General features: G+C 41.1%; 1 protein-coding gene across 1 annotated transcript in view; it reads right to left on the bottom strand.

The window, feature by feature from the left end:
• The window catches only part of COL24A1 (collagen type XXIV alpha 1 chain), a gene marked incomplete at both ends in the record, with an annotated part of 253,479 nt that overhangs the window by 189,612 nt on the left and 39,049 nt on the right, over positions 1–24,818 (bottom strand). Inside the window, 6 exons of the mRNA XM_080916055.1 lie at positions 99–152; positions 12,274–12,318; positions 13,476–13,529; positions 13,966–14,010; positions 15,025–15,078; positions 20,003–20,047. Of these exons, the coding sequence (XP_080772181.1) occupies positions 99–152; positions 12,274–12,318; positions 13,476–13,529; positions 13,966–14,010; positions 15,025–15,078; positions 20,003–20,047 (297 nt within the window). The remainder of the gene's footprint in view (positions 1–98; positions 153–12,273; positions 12,319–13,475; positions 13,530–13,965; positions 14,011–15,024; positions 15,079–20,002; positions 20,048–24,818) is intronic.

The following is a 24,818-nucleotide window of genomic DNA, read 5'->3' as shown; positions in this document are numbered from 1 at the left end:
CTGTACGGTTTGTAAATATGCTTATAACGATGTCACGGGCAGTTGCTATGGGAACAGTGATATTAGAGTGTAAGGATGGACCATCCCTAAGTACTCACAGGACTGCCATCCAGACCAGCAGGGCCTCTGTCTCCAAAGTCACCTGGGAAACCCTGCAGAGGAAGAGGAGGAAGAAGGCCATCAAAGCCAGAATATCCCCAAACACATTTTCACTGTGTTTTATAATGAGTTTTGTAACAGCAAATATGCATGTCCTGGGTCTAGGGAAATAGAAAATTGGTGGAACATGCACCCACTCATGTGAAAAAGCCATGGCCCGGTGGTACTGTGGTGCACATTTATAATCTCAGTGCTGGGATAAATGTCAGTGTTTTTAAAAAGCAATATTTCTAACATTATTTTATATACAAGGAAGAGTAAAGTAGTAATGAGAATTTTTTTTTCATCACACAGTCACCAAAGAAGAGGAAACATAAGCAAAATTCTGTCTAAGTCATACACTACCTCTCCTGTCCCACATGGTTCCTAGGCCTGAACCAGAGAGTGATTATCAGAAACCACTTCCCAAAGCTTAAGCGCTTTCTTTATACACAGTGTGATGTGTATATTCAATCTTTAGGATATGTCTATCCCATGGATTCTAATGTCATTTTTGTATCTGAAGATAATAAATACAGAGAAGGTAAGTCCCCTTAAGTTAGACCACAAAGGAAGTCCAATTTCAAAGTCTTTCTCCAATGCTACATTCAATTTACCATTCCAAGATAAAAATATGAAGACTCAGTCTCTGAAGGGCAGTTTTATCAGGGGAAGGCACAGAACACGTAAATGCAGTTAATGTGTATAAAAAAGCACACTTCCTCTTACTGTTTAATTAGAACTTAAAAATAATAACAGCAACGGTGTGGTTGAACACATTATAGCCTTGTTCCTTTTAGCAACAGTGGAAGTTCAAGCCACGATTCTGCCTTCACTGTTCTGGGAAATCAAGTTGTCAAGAAGTTTACAAATCTGCAACACATCAGTCACTGTGTTCAACATGAGTGTCTCTGTCTCAGTCAGGGTCACTACAGCTGTGATGAAACACTGTGACCAAAGTAACTTGGGGAGGAAAGGGTTGGTTTCACCCACAGTTCTATAGAACAGTTCACCATCAGTGAGGACAGGAAATTAAGCAGGGCAGGAACCTGGAGAGCTGATGCAGAGGTCAGAGTTGGTTACTGGCTTCCTCCTTGTGGCCTGCTCAGCCTGTTCTCTTACAGACTCTTATAGAACACAGCAAGCTGGGTTTCCCTCACTGATAACTAATTAAGAAAACGCCTTACAGCCAGATCGCATGGATACATGTTTTCATTTGAGGCTACCTCCTTTCTGATGACCCCAGCTTATGTCAGGTTGACAAAAAAACTACCCAGTACAATGAGCTAACATATCTAACTCAAAGTATTTGTGGCAGCCAAAGAGGAAAAATATCGCTATAAATCTGATAAATTAGAGATGATTGATTTTTCCCTTGGCGCCATAATTAGGACTGTGGGACACAGTAGGTGGTCCCCTTAAAGTGAAATGCTCTGAGAAGGCAATGTCACTGAGATACAAAGTAGCAATGTGGATGTAATGGGAGGGTGGAGGGTCTAGGAGAACTGGGATGTCTTAGGGGTAACGGTGAAAATGTTGTAAAACTAGAACCCAAGATGGATGCCCAACTCTAATGCACTAAAGCCTATCACATTACACAATCCAAAGGAGGTAATTGTGTGTTGTGTGAGTTACATTTCAGTAAGTTGCCCTAGAAACAGAGAAGTGGGGCTTCAGACATGGCTCAGTCAATATGCTTGTGGCAAAGCAAAAGGGTCAGGGTTCCAGTTCCCAGAACTCAGGTAAATACCCGAGCTTGGTGACACCTGCCTGAATCCCAGCCCCTGGGAGGGAGAGAGCGCATCTCCCTGGCAACCATCATCTACGAGTAGTGCATCTCCCTGGCAACCACCATCTAGACAGTGTTGCTGACCTAGGGTTTCCAGGTGCAGAGAGATACCCCGTCTCACAAACTAAGGTTGGAAGCCATTGAGAAAGACACTTGATGTTGATCTCTGGTTTCCATAGAAACATGCACTACCTCCATACACACATGAACCCCTATGATGATGACTCAGGAACAAAGCTGGGATACTGACAAATGTGCCTGGACACCCACTCAGGACTTAATACCAACTCTAACTTAATACCCTATCTCCATTGCCACCACTGGCCCCCAACACCCCAGTTCCACCACAGTCCAGGGAGAGAAGCTGCTTTGTGAAGTAGCCCCACACAGTTTGTGATTTCTTCCTGCAGAAGAGAACACAAGAGGGGGAAACAGGGAAAGTACTGTGCTTAGCTCCTTGCCTGTTACAATTCCTAGAGTTTCAAGCAGCAGGAAAACACACACACACACACACACACACACACACACACACACACACACACACACACCCCTTTCCCTTTCAACTTCCTGTTTACTTCTGGTTACTGAGTGTACTGGCTGGTTTTATGTCAACTTGACACAAGCTGGAGTTAATCACAGAGAAAGGAGCCTCAGTTGAAGAAATGCCTCTATGACATCCAGCTGTAAGGCATTTTCTCAACTACTGATCAAGGGGGGAGGGCCCAGCCCCTTGTGGGTAGTGCCATCCCTGGGCTGGTAGACCTGGGTTCTATAAGAAAGCAGGCTGAGCAAGCCAGGGGAAGAAACCCAGTAAGTAACATCTGAATCAGCTCCTGCTTCCTGACCTGATTGAGTTAAATTCCAGTCATGACCTCCTTTGGTGATGAACAGCTATATGGGAGTGTAAGCTGAATAAACCCTTTTATCCTTAACTTGTTTCTTGGTCATGATGTTTGTGCAGAAATAGAAACCCTGACTAAGAAAACTGTCCAACATAGATAAATGCTAGTCATTACATCATGACTCTACCCCTGCAGCAGTTTAATAGAAATGACTGGTATCTAGTTTCTGATTCTAATGACTGTTCTTTGAAAGTAAACATTCCCTATTCTAGATAGAAAGAATGGATTTTGTTATTTATCCTATATATTTGTTCACAATACATCGTCAAGTTAAAAACAATGGCTACCAAGTGGAGATGTCTATTCTTGTTTTCATGAAACACTACAAATCCCTTTAACTGTGACTAACATGCGCAACTTGGACTTGCTTCACTGAACAAACAGTATAAGGTGACAAGTGGCAGATACGGCTGCCAAAATCACAGGATAACATCTGTGTGAAATTCTTAAAAGTCAATAAGTCAATAGAGATATTCCTGACCAGCTTGGTGGACTGTCAAACATGGCAAAGAGTTGTGGTTGGTGTCTAGAAACTGACAGGCAATGGGACCAGACGGTAGCTGACCCAAAGCTTGTAGGAACCTGGCACCCTCAAGTCTTCAACTTTGGAGAGTAACTTCTCCCCCGAATCTGAATGAGGTTGGGTATAAACTGCACCACTCAGACCTCAGTAGTGAAGCCCATGGCATCCTGAACAATACTTGACGGCGTGAGCACAAGACCCTGTTAAGAACTGCCTGGATCCTCACCGCAAAACTCAGTCTGCTATATTTGTATCTGCTTTGCAGCCTCGGATATAGGAAACCAATGAAACTACCAATTTATTCTTTAAGTAGAGAATGACAAAGCTTCACTCGCATTATTGTGTGATGGTGACAGTCATGGAATCTATCCATCATTGCTAGTTTCTTAAGCCTGCCACTGGTTTGAAGAAAACTGCAGCTCTTTCATTGTAAGCTCAAGTCAATGAACATCAAACAGGGTAAAGTTTTCTAGTTACCTTGACAGGTTTGCCTTAACCTAGTGAAATATTTGTAGTTTTAAAACTTTAGCAGTCTGGCATTTCAATTTTCATTTTCCAATGAAAAAGGTGTTTATCTTTTGAAGAAAAATTGCATCTAATGCATATGCAAATCTAGACTTAAACTATCAGGTGTTGTTTGATGCTAAGTATTTGTGATTCTGCAAGTACATCTATTGCTACCATTCCATTAATTTTATGACCCCTGGGATCATAAATAAGAGTACATATGAAAACCAGCAGGAGCTTTGAATTATTAAGAACCACAATAGCAATATAGCAGTATGAAAAAGTCCACTACATTCAGTTATACTCTCTCTCTCTCTCTCTCTCTCTCTCTCTCTCTCTCTCTCTCTCTCTCTCTCCTTCTCTAACTTAACATTCCTCTTACCCAGTGTTTCTACTGCATGATCAAATCTTCATTCTCATTTTATGACTTTTCTGTCTCCAGCATTAGTATCACCTTCAGGCTTTCATAGAAGACATGCTCAGAATGTCCTGAGGACCACACAATATTAGATTGTGACAGGTAGCCTCAGTGTTAAGATCTCAATATGTTTGGAAACTTGGTACTCTTGTTCTTGTATAGACCCCTTCCATGTTCAATCATTGTAGATTGTCCTGAAGCTGTTTGTATTTTAATGTTAATTCCACTTCCCCAAGAAGAGCTGCCCAGTCAAGTACTTAAGAGATGACTTCATCTGAACCTTCCCATTTTAATTAGTAAAATAAAGGAAAGCCAGTGACTGGGCGGGGTGAGGGAAATGGAGAGAACAGAGGTCTAAGAGGTCAGAGCACAAGAGGTCAGAGGATGGAGAGAAGAGGTCGGGGCAAGATGGAGGTTCACAAGATCAGGCCAGAACCAGGTGATATTGATTGGCCTTAAATAGCTATGAACATTAAGGATTTTACAGGTCCAGCATCTCATATAGAAGGGCAGTTTGTATCTTTGTCTATTTGATGCAATCTTGTTGTGTAGAGGGTTTGTGGATTGAGAGTTGAACATATGAACCCGTATGAAAAGCTAACTGTAGAGTGTGTTTGTAGGATTTTGGGGTACAGAAACACCTCGGGACAGAGGCAGAGAAAAGGCGGTAGTAAATCACCGAGGGAAGGGAGTTGTGTGAACGGAGTCAAATCCAGGTGGCGGCTTGGACCAGGTGTATGCGGCTCTGTATCAGGGTCAGTGAGACCTCGGGGCCAATAAAGAGATAAACCGATTAATATTTTTTATATTTACTGCAACAAATCATGGCTGATATTTATGACTCACAGAAAACTGAAGTGGCAGGTGCATGATTTATAGAGCTAAACGATGCTGCAGCCTCTACTTTGTTCTAAATGTCTCTCATCTCTGAAGAAGATGAACCCATGTTCTGAAGACTCTCACATAGCACTACGGAAGTCAGACCTTCCACCACCAACTAGCACCTACCCAGCCAGCCACTGAGCAAGCTACCTTAAAGTTAGATCCTGCTAGCCCAGTCAGGCCTTTAAATGACCACAACGCCTGCCCAAATCTTATCTTTAGGCTCATGAATTAGACTGCTCAGATAAGTCACTCTCAAGTTTCCGACTCAAAGAAACTATAATAATAGAGGTTTATTGTGGCTTAAGATCACTTACTTGGAGCTATTTTCATAGAACACTGAATAACTAATACACTGTACCAACAGTGGTGTCTACGTTACAGGGCATGCTATGGTAGGGCTTGGCACTGAATCCTGAATGACATGTCACCAAGCTGCTGTGTTTGCATATCCACTGTGTTTGTTTATGATCTGCAGAGCGTCCTAAAGCTCAAAAAATATGTTTTCCTACTTCCCGAGTCTAACAATGATGTTGTTACCAAACATGGAAGTTTTCAGAGATAAAATGTCACTTTTGCTTGAATAGACAGATGGTGTTAATATTTTAGATCGCCCATACATACTTGCAGTTCATTCAGATATGTGAAGCAATGGGAAAAAGATTGTTTTCCTAGTTCTACAAAGAAATCATAAAAATAATATATTCAGAATAAGAAAATAATGATCAAATTGTTATGACTACACATTACAGAATTTTAAAAAATAAAAGCAATATAAACACTTCTATGTAAAATATTTTTCTCGTTCTAGCCTAAGGTTTAAGAATGTATTCAGCATAACGTAGACTAAATAAAAATGATCACTAATGCAGTGATAATAAAAATATAGTTACAATAAATTTTATACATAAGATACACTAAGTTGACATACCAGTATATGGAGAGATATATCTTTCTAAGAAGTAGTGGGAGGAGACCAGAGTAATTTCTCTAGAGTTAGAATGATGAAGTACAGCCTACGTTTTAGTTCTGTGCATCACACACACACACACACACACACACACACACACACACACACACACACTTTATTTCTAGCAGTTAAGGATTCTTCAGGAAGGACCCAGTCAAGGCTGGAGTGTGTCAGGCTCTGAGATACCCTTTGTCCTCACAGCCCGGCATCTCAGCTGAGCTGATACGGACTTCTGTATGACTCTGAACCACTCCAGGTAGGCTTTGTTAGACGTGCCTCTATTCTCAGAGTCTTCTCTGCCTTGTGAAGAATGGTCATCACCATGAGCTCCTAATCTGGGAACTCCTTCCCTTCATGTCAAAAAGTATTCGGAACACAGCACCTATTACCACACTGCTGTCTCCCCTAAAGAAGACATACACCAACACTGGGCCTAACTGCATACATCACTTTATGCTTCCTATTTTGATGACCTACAAGGCTCTCTACACTTGCCGTCTGCTGTTGGCTCTGAACATAATCTCCCAGCTGACTTGCCACCTGTGCATGGCCTGTCCCTGTGAAATCATGCTTGTCTGGGGTTTTCCAAATGAGCAGTGTGTGTCTCTTTCCCAGCCTCATGGGTGAGGCAAATCCAAAGTCCTGGAATCTGGAACTTTCTCCACATTCTTCATATAGTAGTTAGCCAAATATTGTTGCAATAGTCAGCTCCACAAATAGAAATCCGAAACTAGGTATCATTTTCCTGAACAAGGAAGAAATCATTGGAAAATGAATGGCTATCAAAATACCCCAACATTCACTTTATGACCCAATGAACTGTGTATTCTTTTTTTTTTTTCTGAAGCAAAGAAAACACTGCCTCTGACTTCTCCAGAAGGCGTATGCTTCTGAGATGATAGTGCACTCTATGTGTGTTTAAACTTGCCACGGGCTAAACATAGACACAAATAACAGATGCTGAGCAGAGAGCTTATGCTCAACTCTTAACACTGGGGTTAGAAGCCAAAACACAGCTTACTTTAAATAGCCTCCTCCAACAGTGCTGTGAGAAAAAGACGGGGCCGGGGCACCCTCTTCTATAGTTAGAAAAGTAAACCTCCCTTAAGGGTTTCAGTTTTGTTTTCCCAGGACTAGGACCTAGAACAGCTTTACTCTCAAACTTTAAATGTAGTATGATTTGATTACTTGTAATCTAGTCCTATTAAGCCTGAGAAATCTTAAAGAGCATGAATGTGTATATGTGTGTGTGAGTGTGTACACACACGTGCACACACACACACACACACACACACACACACACACTCAAACATGCAGGTGTGTGCCTCCCTAGCACACACAAGTAGGACAGAGGACAACCTTGGTCCTCACATTCTGTTGGAGACAGGGTTTTGCACTGGCTGGGAACTGTACCACAGAGGCCAGACTAGTGGGCTTCCAAGCTTACAGGGATCTATCTGTGTGACGTCACCATTTCCCTAGCCCTGAAATTGCAGAACATGCTACTGTTCTGGATTTTTTTTTCCACGGCTGTGAAGATCTGAACTCAGGTCTTCAGTCTTTCAAGGCTTACTTTACTAAATGAGCCATCTCCCTGCCTAAAACACAGAATTTTCTTTCTTTCTTTTGACAATTGTTGTCTGGGTGTTATTGAGAATAAATGACATCTCCTTTTTCATGTCCTTCAATCATGGAAAGTCACCTGTGGTACATATTTTTCTAGATGTGAAAAAATACAACTTACAATAAACGTTCCAGTGATAAATCAAGCTGGTGGCCCTATAAATGCTTCTGAAAACATTAGGATTAACTGCTGACAACTGTCCTACAAAAAAACCTTGGAAACTGCCTGGAAAAGTGTGTGGAATCGTGAATAAAGCGTGAAATCTGCAGGTCTTAAACATGCCCAAATCCTGTCTGCCTTCACCATTTTTTCCTTAAGAGCTTTGACTTTTCAAATCAATGGCTGCTTTGAGCCTTTAAAGAATTTGATTCATCACAGACTGGTTCCAAGAAGCATCTCACATATGTACCTTGAAGTATGTGTCATAGAACACCACTGGGGTGTCTTTAAAAAAAACCTCTCACTCAAAGACATGGCTTTGCTACCTTGTTCGATTTTTTTTCTTCTTCAGCTGAGATCTCTTGAGAAGGTTAGCAGAGTTCAGATCACAGGTCTGAAAGCACGCACAGGACTCATCTGCTGGGCCTGTCTGTCTTCAAAGGACAGTTTTATAAATAGTGCTTTGAGTTCCAGGGGAGATGCCTAGCATTCAGTCCTCTAGCATTCAAGTTTTGATCTGATTATGACGTGCCAACAGGAGAAAGACAAGAACTATAAAATCTGAAGGCCCCGGCACCCGAGTTAACACCAGAAGGGCTAACAGCAGCTGGGGTCACAGGGTCTTTTCCTAACTACTGCTTAGCAAGAACCTTACCCTACACCCCTGTATCTCCTAATGAAAGGGGGGAGAGCAAATTTCAGCAACAACCACCCAAATCCAAGGAGTTTATTTACTAAGATAGCTGTCTTAATACTACTTGACCCTGAAGCATCACAGATTCGTAACAAAAACAATTGTCTAACTTCAAAGTAATAATGATGATACAAGAACCCGAAGAAATACTGTGTTACAAATATCCACTCAGTTGTAAATACTGCAAGCAGACACTATTTCACTTGTAAGGGAGCAAGTTTTGCAGGAAGTAAGATTTGAATAGAAATAGCTTGTGACAGAAATGTTAAATAAAAAAACCAACATGAGAATAAATGATATTTACCTCTGTTGTAATTACTTCTTTTTTTCCCATTTTGTATTAATCATTCCATTCATTTACATCTCAGATGATATACAGTCAGTCATTTTTAAGTCTGTTCATTTCAGTAGCGTGCATATACTTAGAACGTCTAGAAAAGGTTCATCTCACTGTTAGCCTATGATTTCATTCAACAACAGCTAAAGGATCAGGCATCATTAAATCGGTTCCCTACAGCTGATGTCTGGTTTGTGTTCACTCGGAAGTAATCATTGGCCAGAAGCATGAACATGTGATTTGTAACAACAGTCTCATAAGCGTTATCTCAGAAGTGATGTTGTCAGGAGCTAACAGGAGAGATGAACTCCTCCTGAGGTCCAGAGTACCTGGGCCAACTGCGCCTGGAACTGTCTCTCACTCTAACTGCTTGGCCTTCTATATATCACCAAGCCGCTTTGTGGTAAAAGTAAGAAAGAACGTACATAACAAACATGAAATGGCATAGTATCAAATAATGTCCTACTAAAGACAATAGTAAAAAACTAGATTCATGTATTTTTCCAAACATAATGCTCAACATCTAGTACAACTGAAGCAACAAACCTCTGCCAGTTTTACAAAGTGAAGGAAGATAGACTCTAAGGTCCCACAAAGCCCTGCATTTTACATTTTTCTATACTTCCTTGAACTTTTATGACTATTTATTTTTAGGTAATGTGTTTGAGACTTTTGTTTGTATGTGTGTCTGTGTATCACATGCATACTATGCCCTCAGAGGCCAGAAGAGGGTGTTGGATGCCCTGGGACTAGAATTACAGATGGTTGTGAATCACCATGTGGGTGTTGTGAATTCAAAGTAGATCCTATGGAAGAACAGCCAGAGTTTCTAACTACTGGGCTGTTGCTCCGCCCCCCTTGAGCCATCATTTTGAAGTCAACAAAATCATGATATAATTTTATAATTCTCTAAGGAGTATGCAACCCAAAGTCCCCTATAAATCTCCCTTGATAAATTGTTCCATTATGGAGCAGGAAACTAGAACCTTCCTGTATGTGGTTGATGCCAAGGTCAAGTCACTATTCACGTAAGACCAAATATGTTAATATCAGTCAAATCAGTGGTTATCCAAGTCATATATGATAAGGCTCTGAGAAATGCTTGATTTGTTCCCCAATCCCAACCATTGTCGACTGGCTTGTCTCAGCTTCTGAACTCTAAGCATAATTATTAATGGATAATGTGTTCTTTCAATCACGAGAAGTTATATGTTGCCACAAATGATTTTTCTCGGTTAGTAACAACAAACTTTGGTAGGAACAAGATGGGGAAACTGAGATCCGCAGGCTGGAGCAGAAAAGACTAAAGCTGATGAGACTTTCCTACTGTCCTTCTGAGCAGCCCCAGAACTTCATATTTGGCTTACAAGTCTGACCTATGGTAAGCAGAGGCTGGGTTCTGTTGGGGCTGTGCAGAAAGGCTGGTACCTCTTCACGTACAATAGAGTAAAATAAAACACCACAGGACACAGGGCTTCTTAAGTGAGGATGGCAGGGATGCTGTTTGCCCACATCCTGGCTGTGTTGAAATTAGCTTTGCAGCTTGTTATAGATGCCGGAGAACAAAATTTGGGGGCTGTTTAGTATTTCTTGTCAGTTGGATGGATTTTTGTCAATACATTGAAGTCTTCAAAGTGAAATAGTCAAACAGCAATCACGTTTTGGCTGAATATCATGGGGGAAAGAAGCCCACCTATCTCTAAGTAGCTTGAGAAGACAACAAAAGCAGGAATTGCTATACTTACAGTGACTGTGTCTATGTCCGGACTTAGTTTTCTTGCTTTTACCCATGATTCCACATCTCAGACCCCTTTTCCTACCCTAATGGCACTACAATCTATCCTGAGCTATTTTCAAGTAATATTACAATGCTCAGAATACTGAATGTCTTCAGTAATTTAAATATTACAGAGAGCTAATGTTACAGATAACTTTGGCTTTTAAAAAATTATTAAATGTATTTATTCACTCCACATACCAATAGGAGCCTCTCTCTCCTCTGAGTATCCCCTCCTCGAGTGGATCCCCCTCCACTCCTCCCTTTCCTTCTCCTTTGAGAAGGGGGAGCCTCCTCTAGATATCATCCTTCCCACAACCTCTCCCCCCAAACCCTAGCACATCAAGCTACTACAAGACTAGGACATCCTCTCCCGCAGACAAGATGGCCCAATTAGGGGAACAGGATCCACAGGCCAGCAGGAAACAGATTCAGAGACAGACCTTACTCCTAACTTTGGTTTTTTACTCACACAGGTTTTTTTTTAAATCCAAAAGAATAATATTGAATTTAAATATCAATTCAAAAAGGGGATGAGGAACAGTAAATGGAGTCATCATTGGGGTCTGTGATTCTTTACACTAAAAAGTCACCAAGTTCTGTTGCTTTAAAGTGTATGTACTTGTAACAGATTTGGATCCTTAGATACATTGTATTTGCCAGACACATAGATCCTGATTCTGCTGGCATTAAGATAGTATTCATAATACCAAAGTTCTGAGCCAAGCTACTGTGAATCCTTGTAAGATTGACTTTTTCTTTTCTTTTTTCTTTTCTTTTCTTTTCTTTATTTCTTCTTCTTCTTCTTCTTCTTCTTCTTCTTCTTCTTCTTCTTTTTTTTTTTTTTTTTTTTTTTTTTTTTACTGTCACAGTTGCAGTAAGACTGTCACCTTAAAAGCCACTTAGAGTGGTCATAAAAATACCACAAATGGAAGAAGGGCATTTAATTAGCTCTGTTACCCCAGCTAGGGTAGTTCTCTGGACTAGTTTTATCTAGTGAAATTCACAATTTATGTTTTTAAATCAGAAAATATAAAACATGTAAGAAAAAAGCCTCATAGGGCTGACCAACCAGCAACCCAAGGACTACATTCCACCAAGACACCCCAATACAAAATTGCAAGCTTCCTTAAAACATTAAAACTTTCTGCAATGTTTTTTGTTATGCTGTGGTTCTCCAGCATAAATTTGTCACGTGGCAACATTGTGTCACGATGTCAAAAGGTTGGACACCTCTTTGGGGAACTTATGTCATCGAGGACAGGGCGAAGCTGTGCTTCCATTCACGTTCTCAGTTGTTCCTGTGTGTTCCAGCATTCTACTGCCTGGCCACAGAGGCAACAATTTATTTTGTGGCTACACCAAAAGGCTAAGAAGTATTACATTTAGAGTTATTTTAACATCTACATTTCCTCTACTGTATCAAGTATTGTCTGGTACAATGGTGAAGCGGCCCAGCAAACACAGAGACAGAGACGCTGAGGGACATTTCAAGAAGGGAGAGCAAACAAGACCAGATCCCACTGGACCTCAAAGACAAAGAAGCAAGTTACCTGTCTCCCTTTCGGGCCCTTCTTCCCACGGACCCCAGGAGTGCCCTAGAATACAGGAAAGTCAAAAGCAAGCATCTGTTGAATGAATGCATTGGATAACACAGCTCTTTTTCTTAAATATCAGTTTGCGAAATATTAATGAGTATAACACTCAGAAAAGTTTCAATATATTCATTAAACTTCAGTATATTCTTTAAAAATATATTTAATTCTTTCTCCAGAGAAGATTCCTGATATCATTTGGGTTTTCAAATGGGATTCTTGCTTTCCCTGGTAATAACTGTTCTTTGTGAAGAGTAGACAGGCCACCAATCATGGGAGACCAGACAAATAGGAACATCTTACTTTCTACAGCTGAAACAGGATGTCTGTCTTCCTGCGTCTCCTCTTTCTCTGTTTGGAGATAAACACTTTTAATCAAACCCTTGCACTGCGAGCTTCCAGTTTTATGTGAATCATTACAGTAAAGCGAGGCAGAGAGGAGGCTTCTCTTACTGCTCCAGATTACCGTTAACAAAGATGTCACCAGCCTTTCTTCAGGATCTGGTCATGTAAGAAGCAGTGGAGTATGATAGTCATCTGTGTGGCTGGGTACCCAGAAAACTGGTGGCACTTCCGGCACACGGTCAAGGATCAGTTGCTCTCTCTGTATACTCACTCTCTCATCTAGTAACAAGCATAGCAACAGCACTTGGCGGACATTACGAAAGTTAATCTATATGAATTGTTTGTATAACAGTGTGTGTGTGTGTGTGTGAATTTGGTAAATACTGTATTATACCCATCATTACTCTTCATTGTTCCCATTTCAATCCACTTTGAGTTTGAGTATTTATTAATTGATACATAAAGCACCCATCTTAATATGATCACCTTGACTTATGGTCATTTATGATCCCCAGAGAGGAAGAAGTTCATCAGGACTAGGCATAGTTGCGCATATCCCTGTCTTCATATTTTAACATGCATTAAAAAATAAATTTAAATTTCTAACCAGATATGGGCATATAGTGTTTCCTACAAAAGCTTCTTTAGGATTTACGGAAACCTAATGTTATTTCTAGCAGGGGATTTCTCTCAGACCAGGCTTAGTTGCTCATTCAGCAAGTGTTCTTCCCTGATCGGTGAGACTTCGATCCCCAAGAGATCACCAGGAGAACATTTTAGATTTAGACGTAATATTTGAAGGAAAATAACCTTACCCTTTCTCCTTCAGGTCCCATCTGTCCTGCCTCTCCAGGAGAGCCAATGAAACCCTTCAAGAGAGAAAACAGTCTTTACATGGTCAAGGATACGCTCCACTTTCTCATTCAATAACGAGAAAACAACAGCTCTTGGTGGACATGTCATGGGGTTAATCTATATGAAGTGCTTTTGTGTGCACCTGCCTTTGCATTGTCTCGTTTCACTGCTTGCTCCATAAAATTCTAAGCAGAAGTGTTTGGAATGTTACGCATCTTCATATTAAATTCAAAGATGTAGAAACATGAACAGCCTCTCCTTGTGTTACTTCGTTCTGTCAAAGCATCACACATCCACATTTTTTTCAGAAGGGAAAAGGGCATATGCATTCCTTTCTAATTTGCATAAAACTCATACTCCCTAAGTGTGAAAATGGTAAATACTTTGTATCTTTTCCTTCTACTTTCTTGCAGGCATACTCAACAAACCAATGAAAAAATGGCTACTTACTCGGACACCTTTGGAGCCTAGGTTACCTTCCGGTCCAGCTAAACCCTGGTGTGAACAAGAGACATTGTCAGGATGATACAGTATGCCCGAGGAGTCAACAAATAGACTGATAAAACTACAAAAAGGTTTTATTTATAAGGCCATAAAATTCAGAGCTCAGTTTACCTAAAGAAGGTTACAAATGTTCAAAGATTTTTGGAATTTCAGAACTCAAAAGTCATTACATATAATGAATATATATATATATATATTTAAGTCATCTAAATTAAGGAAAACAGGTTTTGTCATTAGCAACAAACTATTTTTCTCTAAATGATTTTTTCAATGGGGAATTATCTGTCTTATGTTAAGACTTACTTTTAACTTACTCCAAGATCTATTTTGGTAAGTTTTAAAGAGATGAATATGTTTTAAACTTCAAGTCATGTATGTTTTCACACTTTGTTTTTCTGATAACATACACCCTCACTAAATGGTTCCAGTACACCATATATACAATACCTTCAGACAGTCCTAAGTGCCTAAGATATAATTTTGTTAATGGCAGATTAATTCTTTTATTGCTCTTTGCTATTTTTGGCAATAAGGTGATGTACTCTACAGTTCAACCTCTAACTAATTAGTTTTAGAAACAACCGAGTCATGAAAAGCCTAAGAAGAAAAACTCTATTATTAATTTACGTGAAATCAGGAAGTCAGAGGGAAATAGACACAAAATGTTTGACACGGATTTTCAGAACTGTACAATGAACTGAATTTGTGTCACACAGAAGCTCCTCACAGCGGCGTGTGAAGAACTGACAATCGTTTCCCAAGCCTTTGCAAGTCACAAAATGCATCAACTATATTTAAAAGCCAGGCTTCCACATCCGACAAACTAGTCTACAGTACAATATTTGAAGAATTTTTACAACTTCGATTTCGATGGTTTGTCTAAGCCATTTGGCCACGAAGGAGAACTAGTGTATTCATCATTTGAGCAACGACTCTCAAGACCAGAATATGCCAGGCAGATCTAAAGTGGAGCATGAAGGAAAAGTGTAAATATATTCACTGCACCTGCCTGCCAGGGTAGCCAGGTGAGCCGATATTACCAGCGAGTCCTGGAACTCCCTGAAATGAAAAATCAGTAAATAAGACATAGGCAAAACCCAGAGAACACCCAAGGAAACACACTTTGTATTTACAATACCCAAATTTAAAAAAAAAAAAAAATTCTCACAGAATTACCCAGTATAACATGGTATGTATCCTGCTGAAATCGTTATTTAAAGAAGTTAAGCTGATAATTTTAATAAAGATGAATAAAACCATTAAATAAAGGCCGGGAGTGTAACGCTGACCGCTAATAACAAAGGTGGGGGAAGGACTTAGCGCTGGCTATGTCAGTAAGACAATTATTTCCGAGGAAGAGCAAGTACGTTTCTTAATGGTGTTTCATGATCAGGCAGGAGGATGAGTGAGCTTCCTCCCCTCGCTTCTGTCTGAGGTAGGCAGACTGACTTTATAGACAGTCCGGTTGAGGAGGTAGATCTTGACACACACATGCCCTTATAATGCTCCGGGTCTATCTCAGATTCACGGAGCAAATCTGGAGGATGCTCGGACTGAATATTCATTTCCTGCTCTACATTCACACGTTGAAACCTGGTGCTTCGAGGGGTAGCGCAGCCTTTGGCGGGTAGTTACATTTAATAGGTGGAGTCCTCATGAATGGCTCTTATTTGACAAGGGAAAGAGCTGGGTAGCACTATTTATATCCTGCTAGGATACAGGCAGCTGTTTGCTGTCCTGAATACTGCCCTCCTTAGAGGCCACCCAGGCCGGCTTGCCGAGGATCTGAGATGCTCAACCTCTAGCATGGGGAGAAATAAAGTTTTGTTGTTTATAAGCCATCTGCTCCTTGGGACTTTGTCACAGCAGCCCATGCTAATGTAGGCACAGTGGATCCACTTGGAATTGACACTGTGTATTCTTGGCTTCAGAAACATTTTGCTCAAAGAAAGTTGGTTGAGATTCCAAAGATGTCAGAAAGGAAATCTGCAGAAAGGCTGGGAAAAAGAGTAAAAGATATATATATATATATATATATATATATATATATATATATATATATATATATATATATATATGTATATATATATATATAATTCTCTTTCATAGATGTTTTGAAGATTCTGTCTACATACTTAGTTGTTTAAGTGTATTTTGCCTACATGTATGTCTGTGAACCACTTGCATGCAATGTCCATGGAGGTCAGAAGAGGGCAGCTGATCTCCTGGGGCTGGAGTTACAGGTGATGGTTGTGAGTCTCCGTGTGGATGCTGGAACTAAACCCTGGTCCCCTGCAGAAGCATCCAGTGCTCTTAGATACTGAGCCACCTCTCCAGAGACTCATCAATGTTCCCTGATCTGTTTCCTGAGGGTTTATGTGTCTTAATTAACTCTTAAATGAAGGAAAGCCAAAAGGAAGTGCTGTACTGCCCTATTCACACGGCGTGGTGACAGCTGCAGGTGTGTGCTGGGCTCTCCTGAGTCCTGGGACCTTTCTCCATGGCCAGCTTCCTGCCTGTGAAGAGGTAGCAACTGATGCCTTTTGTCTCCCTCCTTTTGAGGCACACAGAAGCACAACCTCCAGCTAAATACTGAAAGCCCAGAGCTCCTAAAAATCTGGGAAATTTGGAGAAGGAACAGACCCAGGGAAAAGCAAACTGAGGATAGAATTTAAAGTCCCCTCAATCTGTGGTTTTAGTTTTGCTCTCCTGGTCCCCTTCCTGTCCCCTTTGACCAACAATAGTCTCTGATAAGACTGTTTTCATAGCACACATATTACCTGAACTTTACATCTCTTAAGTTGGTGTTATTTTACATCTGGAGCAAGGAAGCTCTATAGAAGTGATGACGGTAGATAGTTTAGTGGATTATGAACGAACACCGGCCTTCTGAGGCTTACACCATGAGAATGTTTATCTATATGAAAACAATCTCTAAAACTGTATATATAATATGGTGCCCTATTGATATGAACCACATAAGGTATTTTATTCCTGTCATATTCACTGGGCGTGCTGCAGACACTAGACACTAAGTTCATATCGCCGTGTTCAACCTGTTTTTCTTAAACCCTATAAACCCCATACTATTGGTACTATGTTATAGGTTTAGAAAAGGGGATAAAATATTTCAGCCACCAGTGGCATGGACATGATGGTTAGTACACGGGACACCATGGTTAGTACATGGGACACCATGGTTAGTACACGGGACACCATGGTTAGTACACGGGACACTAGGACTTAAATCAATGATTCTAATTCAGAGACTGCTGCTCTGGGTTGCTCTCCATTGTTCAGACTCTAGGAAACGCATCCTGTGTATGACCTCAGTCTGTCTACAACCGTCTTCTTTAATGTCTCATCTGATTCCAAAGCGCACCAGCCTCAGTGGAGAGAGTCATGATGCTTTGTGTTTGGATGCGAGTCTGGGAAGGGGCGAGGCACATTTAAAAGCCAGGTTTTATTTATAAGTCATTATCTCTCTGACTAATGGGAACCACCATGCCTTTCTTATTCCATTCCTAGCTACATTAAGTTAACCAAACTTGACTTTTTTTTTTTTTTTTTAGAAAAAAGCAAGTCTGCAATGGGATTCGAGGGCAATCTGATTCAGGATGGGTTTCTAACACATCCCAGCTGCAGAGAGGAAACAGGAGAATTCCATTCATGTCTCAGTCCCATTGTATCAGACAGGAGCCACCAAAGCCAGCCAGTGAGCATCCCTCATGGTCTTGGTAAGTCACTAGCATACTGTGGGATGGCCACACTCTAAAATCCACAGTGACAAGCACAGAAACACAAAGGCACCATGAGTTCACTCTGTTCTTAAAAATGGATTAAAAAAATAATAACAATTTGATTGAGCAACTAGGATCAGGAAATGAGAAAGTCTTCCCCAACGTCATGCAAAGAACATCAAAATAGCTGTGCTCAGTTGGGTGACTTCATTAAGAAATGTAGCAATGTCACTACATGTTTTTTTTTCTACACAGTCTTGGTTCTCTTATTGGCAAAACAGAGAAATGACACTTGAGTCATGTGGCTGTTATGTGGAGAAGATGAATGGTATGCAGAAATAGCTTCTGCAGAGGAAGCAAGAGCTATAACCTAAAGTTACTGAGTATTTGATTAACTAGCACATGTAAAATATTAAGTATCTTATGGGCTGAAGTCCATCACAATACAGTCTGGCAAAAAATACAGGCTCAGCCAGCTCTTACGAAAATGAGATAATTATGTTTTCAAGTGTTTGCTGGCCGATTTACTGACAATTTTTTTTCCCAAGAAATGAATCTTAGGATCACAGCCACATTCTAAGTGAAATGAATCAATTACTGTCCTTAGCACATCCAGTATTCTCCGCGTTGAAATGCAAGATTATTTTAGTTGTTCCTCAAGTCACTTAGAATTTTGACTCTTCTTTTTCTAGTCTTTATGAAGGGTGCATGTGTGTATATATGTATGTACATGTACATATGCATCTCTCTGTATGAACGTGTACCCACAGAGCCAAAGGTTAACCTTGGGGCCATTCCTCAGGAGCCATCTAACTTATTTTTTATTACAGAGTCTCTTGCTGAGAGCCAAGGTTTGCCAAGTAGGCTCTGACCCAGGGGCAGTGAAGCCTAGAGGTCCTTCTGTCTCGAATGTGCATGCTAGGAACCAAACTCAGGTTTTTGTGGCAAGTGCTTTACAATTAGAACTCTCTGGTCCATATTTTCCAGTCTTTAAAACTGAATCCAGACTCACCGGCTAGTAGTAATATCACCCTTCAGAGCAACCCCATGTAAGTTCACAAAACCAGACGACAGAGCAGTTTCTAGGAGTCATCAGTACTGACAGAGCTGAGTTGTCACTGACTTCTGATGGACTGGGCTCCTTCGTTGGAGTCAACATATTTCTGCCAAGGCAATAGTTCTAGCGATGCTTTTTCTCCCCAGGGGCTAATTCCTACCACCCTTCCCATACTCCTGTGCTGTAAATACTCACATGCCTTTCAACACTTGTCTAAGTTTCAGGAAGCCAAGCCTGCATCTGCTACTGATATATATACACCACCTTCCTGGCCATGGGTGATAATCAGTAATCTTGAAAAGCTGCACCTCAGAGACTGGAAACGCAATGCTGTCCTACTTAATATGAATCAAAGAGAAATCTGGCTTTGTTTCTTTATTTGTGTATTTTCCTCAGGCACTCATCCTTGCTTCTTATTGTGGAGTTTTCTTCGGGGCTTCCTGAGGCTCTACTGAATTATTATGACATCAGTGCCTTAGCTGGATTCTATTCCTTCCTTCTCAGTGTCCATGAGTATGTATTTCTATGGTGCAATGCCATTTTTTTCCTGGTGGGAGAGAAAAGTAGTACTATGATCCAAACCCAAGCAGTTACAAATGTATGCTGACTTTTAAGGCACGTGTGTTTGTGTGTGTTTGTGTGTGTGTGTGCCCATACATACATAATGATAACAATGTGTGACCCATTTTAGTTTGAATTGCTGCCGATCAGGGTCTCATAAACCAATCAGAACTGAGTGAATTCTAAAGATGAAGGTCAGCAGTACGCATGGTTATTTATATTTTCACAGAAAGGGCCTGAAATAGTTACGGAGTTCTCAAATGGACTTGTGAATCAGAGGTTTGAGACCCACTGTTCTGCTGGTTATGGTGGCACACGGTGGCTGGTAAGATTTGCTGAAGGAGGCAGAGGCAGGAGGATCATGAGTTCGAGGGCAGCCTGGGCTACACATAAAAAAAAAAAAAAGACCCACTGTTCTGAATACAGCAGGAAAAGAGAAAGCAAGAAGAGTAAAATACTGCTACTTCATAATTTTGCAGCTAGTCAGTTACAAAGGTGTTCTGTTTGCTCTAAATAGAATGAGAATAACTGTGAGGCACAGTTGAAGAGCCAAGAGAAGAATTTTCTCTCCAGCGAGTTCCTTCACACCCACCTTTGCCACCGGAGAAGACTAGAAAGCACTTACGTGTTCGCCTCGGAGTCCGGGGAGCCCAGCGTGGCCTTTGAGACCCTACAAGGAAACAAATGGAGATCTGGCATGAAAAGTCAACCCACAGGAAGCAGTCAGCTGACTAAGTGTAGGCTATAAAACCCGGGGATTTCTGTTTCTCTGTTTACTTGCTCTGTTTTTCAACACTGGACACTGAACCCAGAGCCTCATACATACCAGGCAAGCAAGCATCCCACCACTGACCTATATCCCTAGCCCCTAATTAGATTTTCCTCACTACTCTCAGTTCTCTAATTAATGCAATATTCTCTCCATTTATTACTAAATTTGAGTAAGAGTTTAATTTCTATTTTAAAAAATAATTCTAAAAATAACCATTATAAAAGGCTCCAATCTAGAATCTGCTAAATATACTGAGGCTTTTTAAAAGTGTGTTGTTTAGCTCAGCAATGTTGAGACAACATGCCTTCAGGCATAATCTGTTTATAATTATTGAGAAGCTGGACCACATCTAGTCCTGTCTCTAACGCTGTCACTGTTTCAATTCATGAATGATCTGACCAGGGAAAGAGGTTGTTCACAGATTCATCCAAAGGGTACCACAAAGCCATTTAGGAAATCAACCATAGAAGTCTTCTAGGTCAGAGGACCATGAACAAATCTTAATATCTCATCAACACCCTAGGTTATAAACTAGATGGCATAATTCATCCCACTAAAGAGATCTGCAGCAGAATAAAAGAAATTGAGAGAAAGAAGAGAGGAAAGACTTTGAGACTTATTGATACACTCAGAATCAAGTATCAATGAATTGATATTCTATTTCCAGAGACTTCAGTGAACATAAAAAAAAAATTGCTTTCTTTTTTTTTCTCTTTTTGGAGTGTGTATGCATGTGTGCACACATGTCCATGTGTGTACTTATATGTATATGTGCATGTGTGTGGCAAGACCATAGGTTGATGTCTGGTTCTCACTCAAGCTCCCTCCATGGTTTTGGAGACAGGGTCTCTCAGAGAATCAGGAGCTTACTGATTCAGCTTGCTGGCCAGTGAGTCCTGAGAATCCTCCTGCCTCTGCCACCCCAACGCTGTGTTACAAAACTACACCCTCACACCCAGCTGTTGTATGTGGTGCCAGGAGTCTACACTCAGGTCCTCAGGCTTGGGCAGTAAGTACATTGCTGACCAAGTCACAGTCCTCACTCAAATTTCCTCTCCTAACCTACCTCAAAGAATTGGACTGAAATGATGGCCTAGGCATTAAAGGCGAGGTTCACAATCAAAGGAAACTCATAGAAATTTAAGCAAAATATAATTTGAATGTGAACCAATCAGCTAAAAACATCAACATGTCCCATCTCTATATTGCAAGAAACAAAGCTTTTTCTTCCTTTTCAGTGGTTCACAGTAACCTAAAGAAGTGAATCAGGATCAGCCACTGTAGGTTAAGAAGAAAAGTTAAGTTCAGATAAGCTGGCTAGAGACTAAAATAGGAATTTGGTTCCCTAATGAGCCTCCCTGAAAAGTAAATGCTTTCAGAAGCTTCAGGATGTTAAAGTCAGAAGCATAACAAAAGCACTGATGCAGAGATGTTTTGGAAGTGGCTATGGCTGGGTACAGGATGACCTTGCCACAGGTCTCGCGTTAAATTTGGTTCCCAGCATAAGGGTGCTGATGGTGGGACCTTCCTTTATGCAAATGATGAAACAGAAATTAGGGAAACAACTCTCTTCACAATAGCCACACATAATATAAAACAGAGAAAAATCTGTATGACAGTAACTTCAAGTCTCTCAAAAAGGAAATCAAAGAAGACCTAAAAAAATGGAGAGATTCCCCCAGGCTCATGGATTGTCAGAATTAACATAGTAACAGTGGCCATCCTTCCAGAGGCAATCTACAGATTCAGTGCAATCTCCATCCCAACACAATTCTTCAAAGACATGAAAAAGCAATTCTCAAATTCATACAGAAAGGCAAAAAACAAAACAAACACACAGACAAACAAACAAAAACAGAATATTGAAAACAGTTCTTAACAATAAAAGAATGTCTGGAGAATCACCATCCTGACCTCAAGCTCCACTACAGAGCAATAGTGATAAAAACTGCATGGCATTGGTACAGAGACAGACAGGGTGATCAATGGAACAGAATGGAAGACCCAGGAATAAAATCACACACTTACACACACTTGATCTTTGACAAAGAAACCGAAAATATACAATGGAGAAAAGAAAGCGTCATCAATAAATGGTGCTGGTCTAACTGGCTGTCTGTAGAAAAATGAAAATAGACTCATATTTGTCACCTTGCACAAAGTTCAAGTCAAAGTGGATCAAGGACTTCAAATTACAACTAGATACACTGAATCTAATAGAAAAGAAAGCAGAAAAGAGCCTTGAACTCACTGGCATAGGGAGAAATTTAAAAATTCCAATGGCTCACGCTCTAAGATTGAGAATTGATAAATGGGACCTCATGAAGCTGGAAAGCTTCTGTAAGGCAAAGGACATAGTCAATAAGACAAATCGGCAACCTACAGACTGGGGAAAATAATCTTCACTAACCCCACCATCCAATAGTGGGCTAATATCCAAAATATATTAAGAATACAAGAAGCTAACCACTAAAAAAAAAAAAAAAAAACCCACAAAAAACCCAATCAAAAAATATAAACCAAGAATTCACAAAAGAGGAATCTCAAATGGCTGAGAAGCACTCAAAGAAATGTCCAAAGTCCTCAGTGATCAGAGAAATGCAAATCAAAACAACCCTGAGATTCCACCTTACACCAATCCCAGTGACTAAGATCAAAACAACACTTGTTTGTGAGGATGTGGAGAAAGAGGAACACTCCTCCATTGTTGGTGGAATTGCAAACTGGTACAACTGCTCTGAAAATCAATTTGGAGGTTTCTCAGAAAATTGTAAATAGATTCACCTAAAGACCCAGCTATAACACTCTTGGGCATATACCCAAAAGATGCTCCACCATGCCACAGGGGCATGTGTTCCACTGTGTTCATAGTGGCCTTATTTGTGATAGCCAGAAGCTGGAAACCACTGAGATGTCCCACGACAGAAGAACGGATACAGAAAATGTGGTTCATTTACATAATGAATACTACCCAGCCATTAAAAACGAGGAAATCCTGAGTTTTGCAGGCAAATGGATGGAACTAGAAAATATCATCCTGAGTGAGGTAACTCAGACCCAAAAGGACATGCAAGTTATGTACTCACTAATATGTGGATATTCTGGGGGGGGGGTGTGAAAATACAGAACACCCAGGATACAGTCCACAGAACTCCAGAAGACCAACAAGCTGAAGGGCCCAAGTGAGGACGCCTCAGTCCTGCTTGGGAGTGAGCAGAAAGCAACTACAAGGTGGGGGTGGGAAGGGAGGGATCTGGGAGAAAAAGCAGATGGGGGTATGGGGGAGCATGATCTGGTATTGGGTGAGGGAAAAGGATAGAAGCCTTGAGGACAGTCCAGAATGCACCAGAGACCTGGGAGGTAAGAGACCCTCAGGATTCAAAGGGGGGGGGCCCTACAATGGGGAGACGGAACTTGTAGAGCCCACCTGAAAATCAGGGCGTCAAGTGAGGAATGGGGTAGCCATCCCACAATCAAAACTCTGACCCATAATTGTTCCTGTCTGAAAGAACTGCAGGGATGGAAATGGAGAAGAGCCTGAGGGAAAGGAGGCCCAGGGACAGACCCACAGAGGGATCCAGCTCAAGGGGAGGCCCCAAGGCCTGACTCCATTACTGAGGTTATGGTGTGCTCACCAAAAAGGATAAGTCCTCCAAAAGACCCAACAAGCAGCTGAAAGAGTCAGATACTTACACCCAACCAATCAAACAGAAGCTGCTGACCCCTATGGTTGAACTAGGGAAAAGCTGGAGAAAGCTGAGGAGGAAGGCAACCCTGTAAGAGGACCAGCAGTCTCAATTAACCTGGACTCTTGAAATCTCTCAGACACCGGACCACCAACCAGGCAGCACACACCAGCTGATATGAGGCTCCCAACACATATAAAGCAGAGGACTCTCAGGTCTGGGTTCAGTGAGAGAACATGCACCTAACCCTCAAGAGACTGGAAGCCCCAGGGAGTTTAGAGGTCTGGTGTGGTGGGTGGGATGGGGACATCCTTGTGGAGATGGGGTTGTGGTGGGGGGAGGTATGGAATTTAGTACAGTATGTGGATGGACCTGTAGGGGAATAAAATAATAAAGAAAAAAGGAAGGAAGAAAAGGAAGGAAGAAAGGAAGGAAGAAAAAAAGGAAGAAAGAAAGGAAGAAAGGAAGGAAGGAAGGAAGAAAGGAAGAAAGGAAGAAAGGAAGAAAGAAAGAAAGAAAGAAAGAAAGAAAGAAAGAAAGAAAGAAAGAAAGAACCCATAGAAAGACTGGTGCCTTTGTTTTGGGAGGGAATTCTCTCTCTCCTGGGACTGGCCATATGTTCTACCTGTTCAGAAAGCATTTCTTGTCCTTTTGTTCTCCAGCACGAGTGGCAGGAGAGGCAGTAAAGAGCATGCAGCCCCCCCGCTGGAGGCCAAGCAGAAGCCAGCACTGTAGACGCCAGCGCCATGCTTTTGGAATCTCCAGTCTCAGGAAACAGGAGAGATGAGATAAATCTCTTTGTAAGTTTTCAGTATTAGACACTGCTGCGGCAATGTAAACACAGACTAAAACAGGCACCCAAGATCAGGCAGAAACAGGAGTCTAGAGGTGAGTTTTTATGGTCTATAGGTAGAAAGGTAGAGGGAAGAGGTAAAGGCCTGGGAGCTGACTCATTTGTGATTAGGCGATGAGAAGGAGGTGGG

The sequence above is a fragment of the Micromys minutus genome (genome assembly GCF_963924665.1).
Source record: "Micromys minutus genome assembly, chromosome: 4".
NCBI lineage: Eukaryota > Metazoa > Chordata > Mammalia > Rodentia > Muridae > Micromys > Micromys minutus.
The sequence above is the reverse complement of the archived record's forward strand: the minus strand, read 5'-3'. Positions and strand labels throughout refer to the sequence as shown.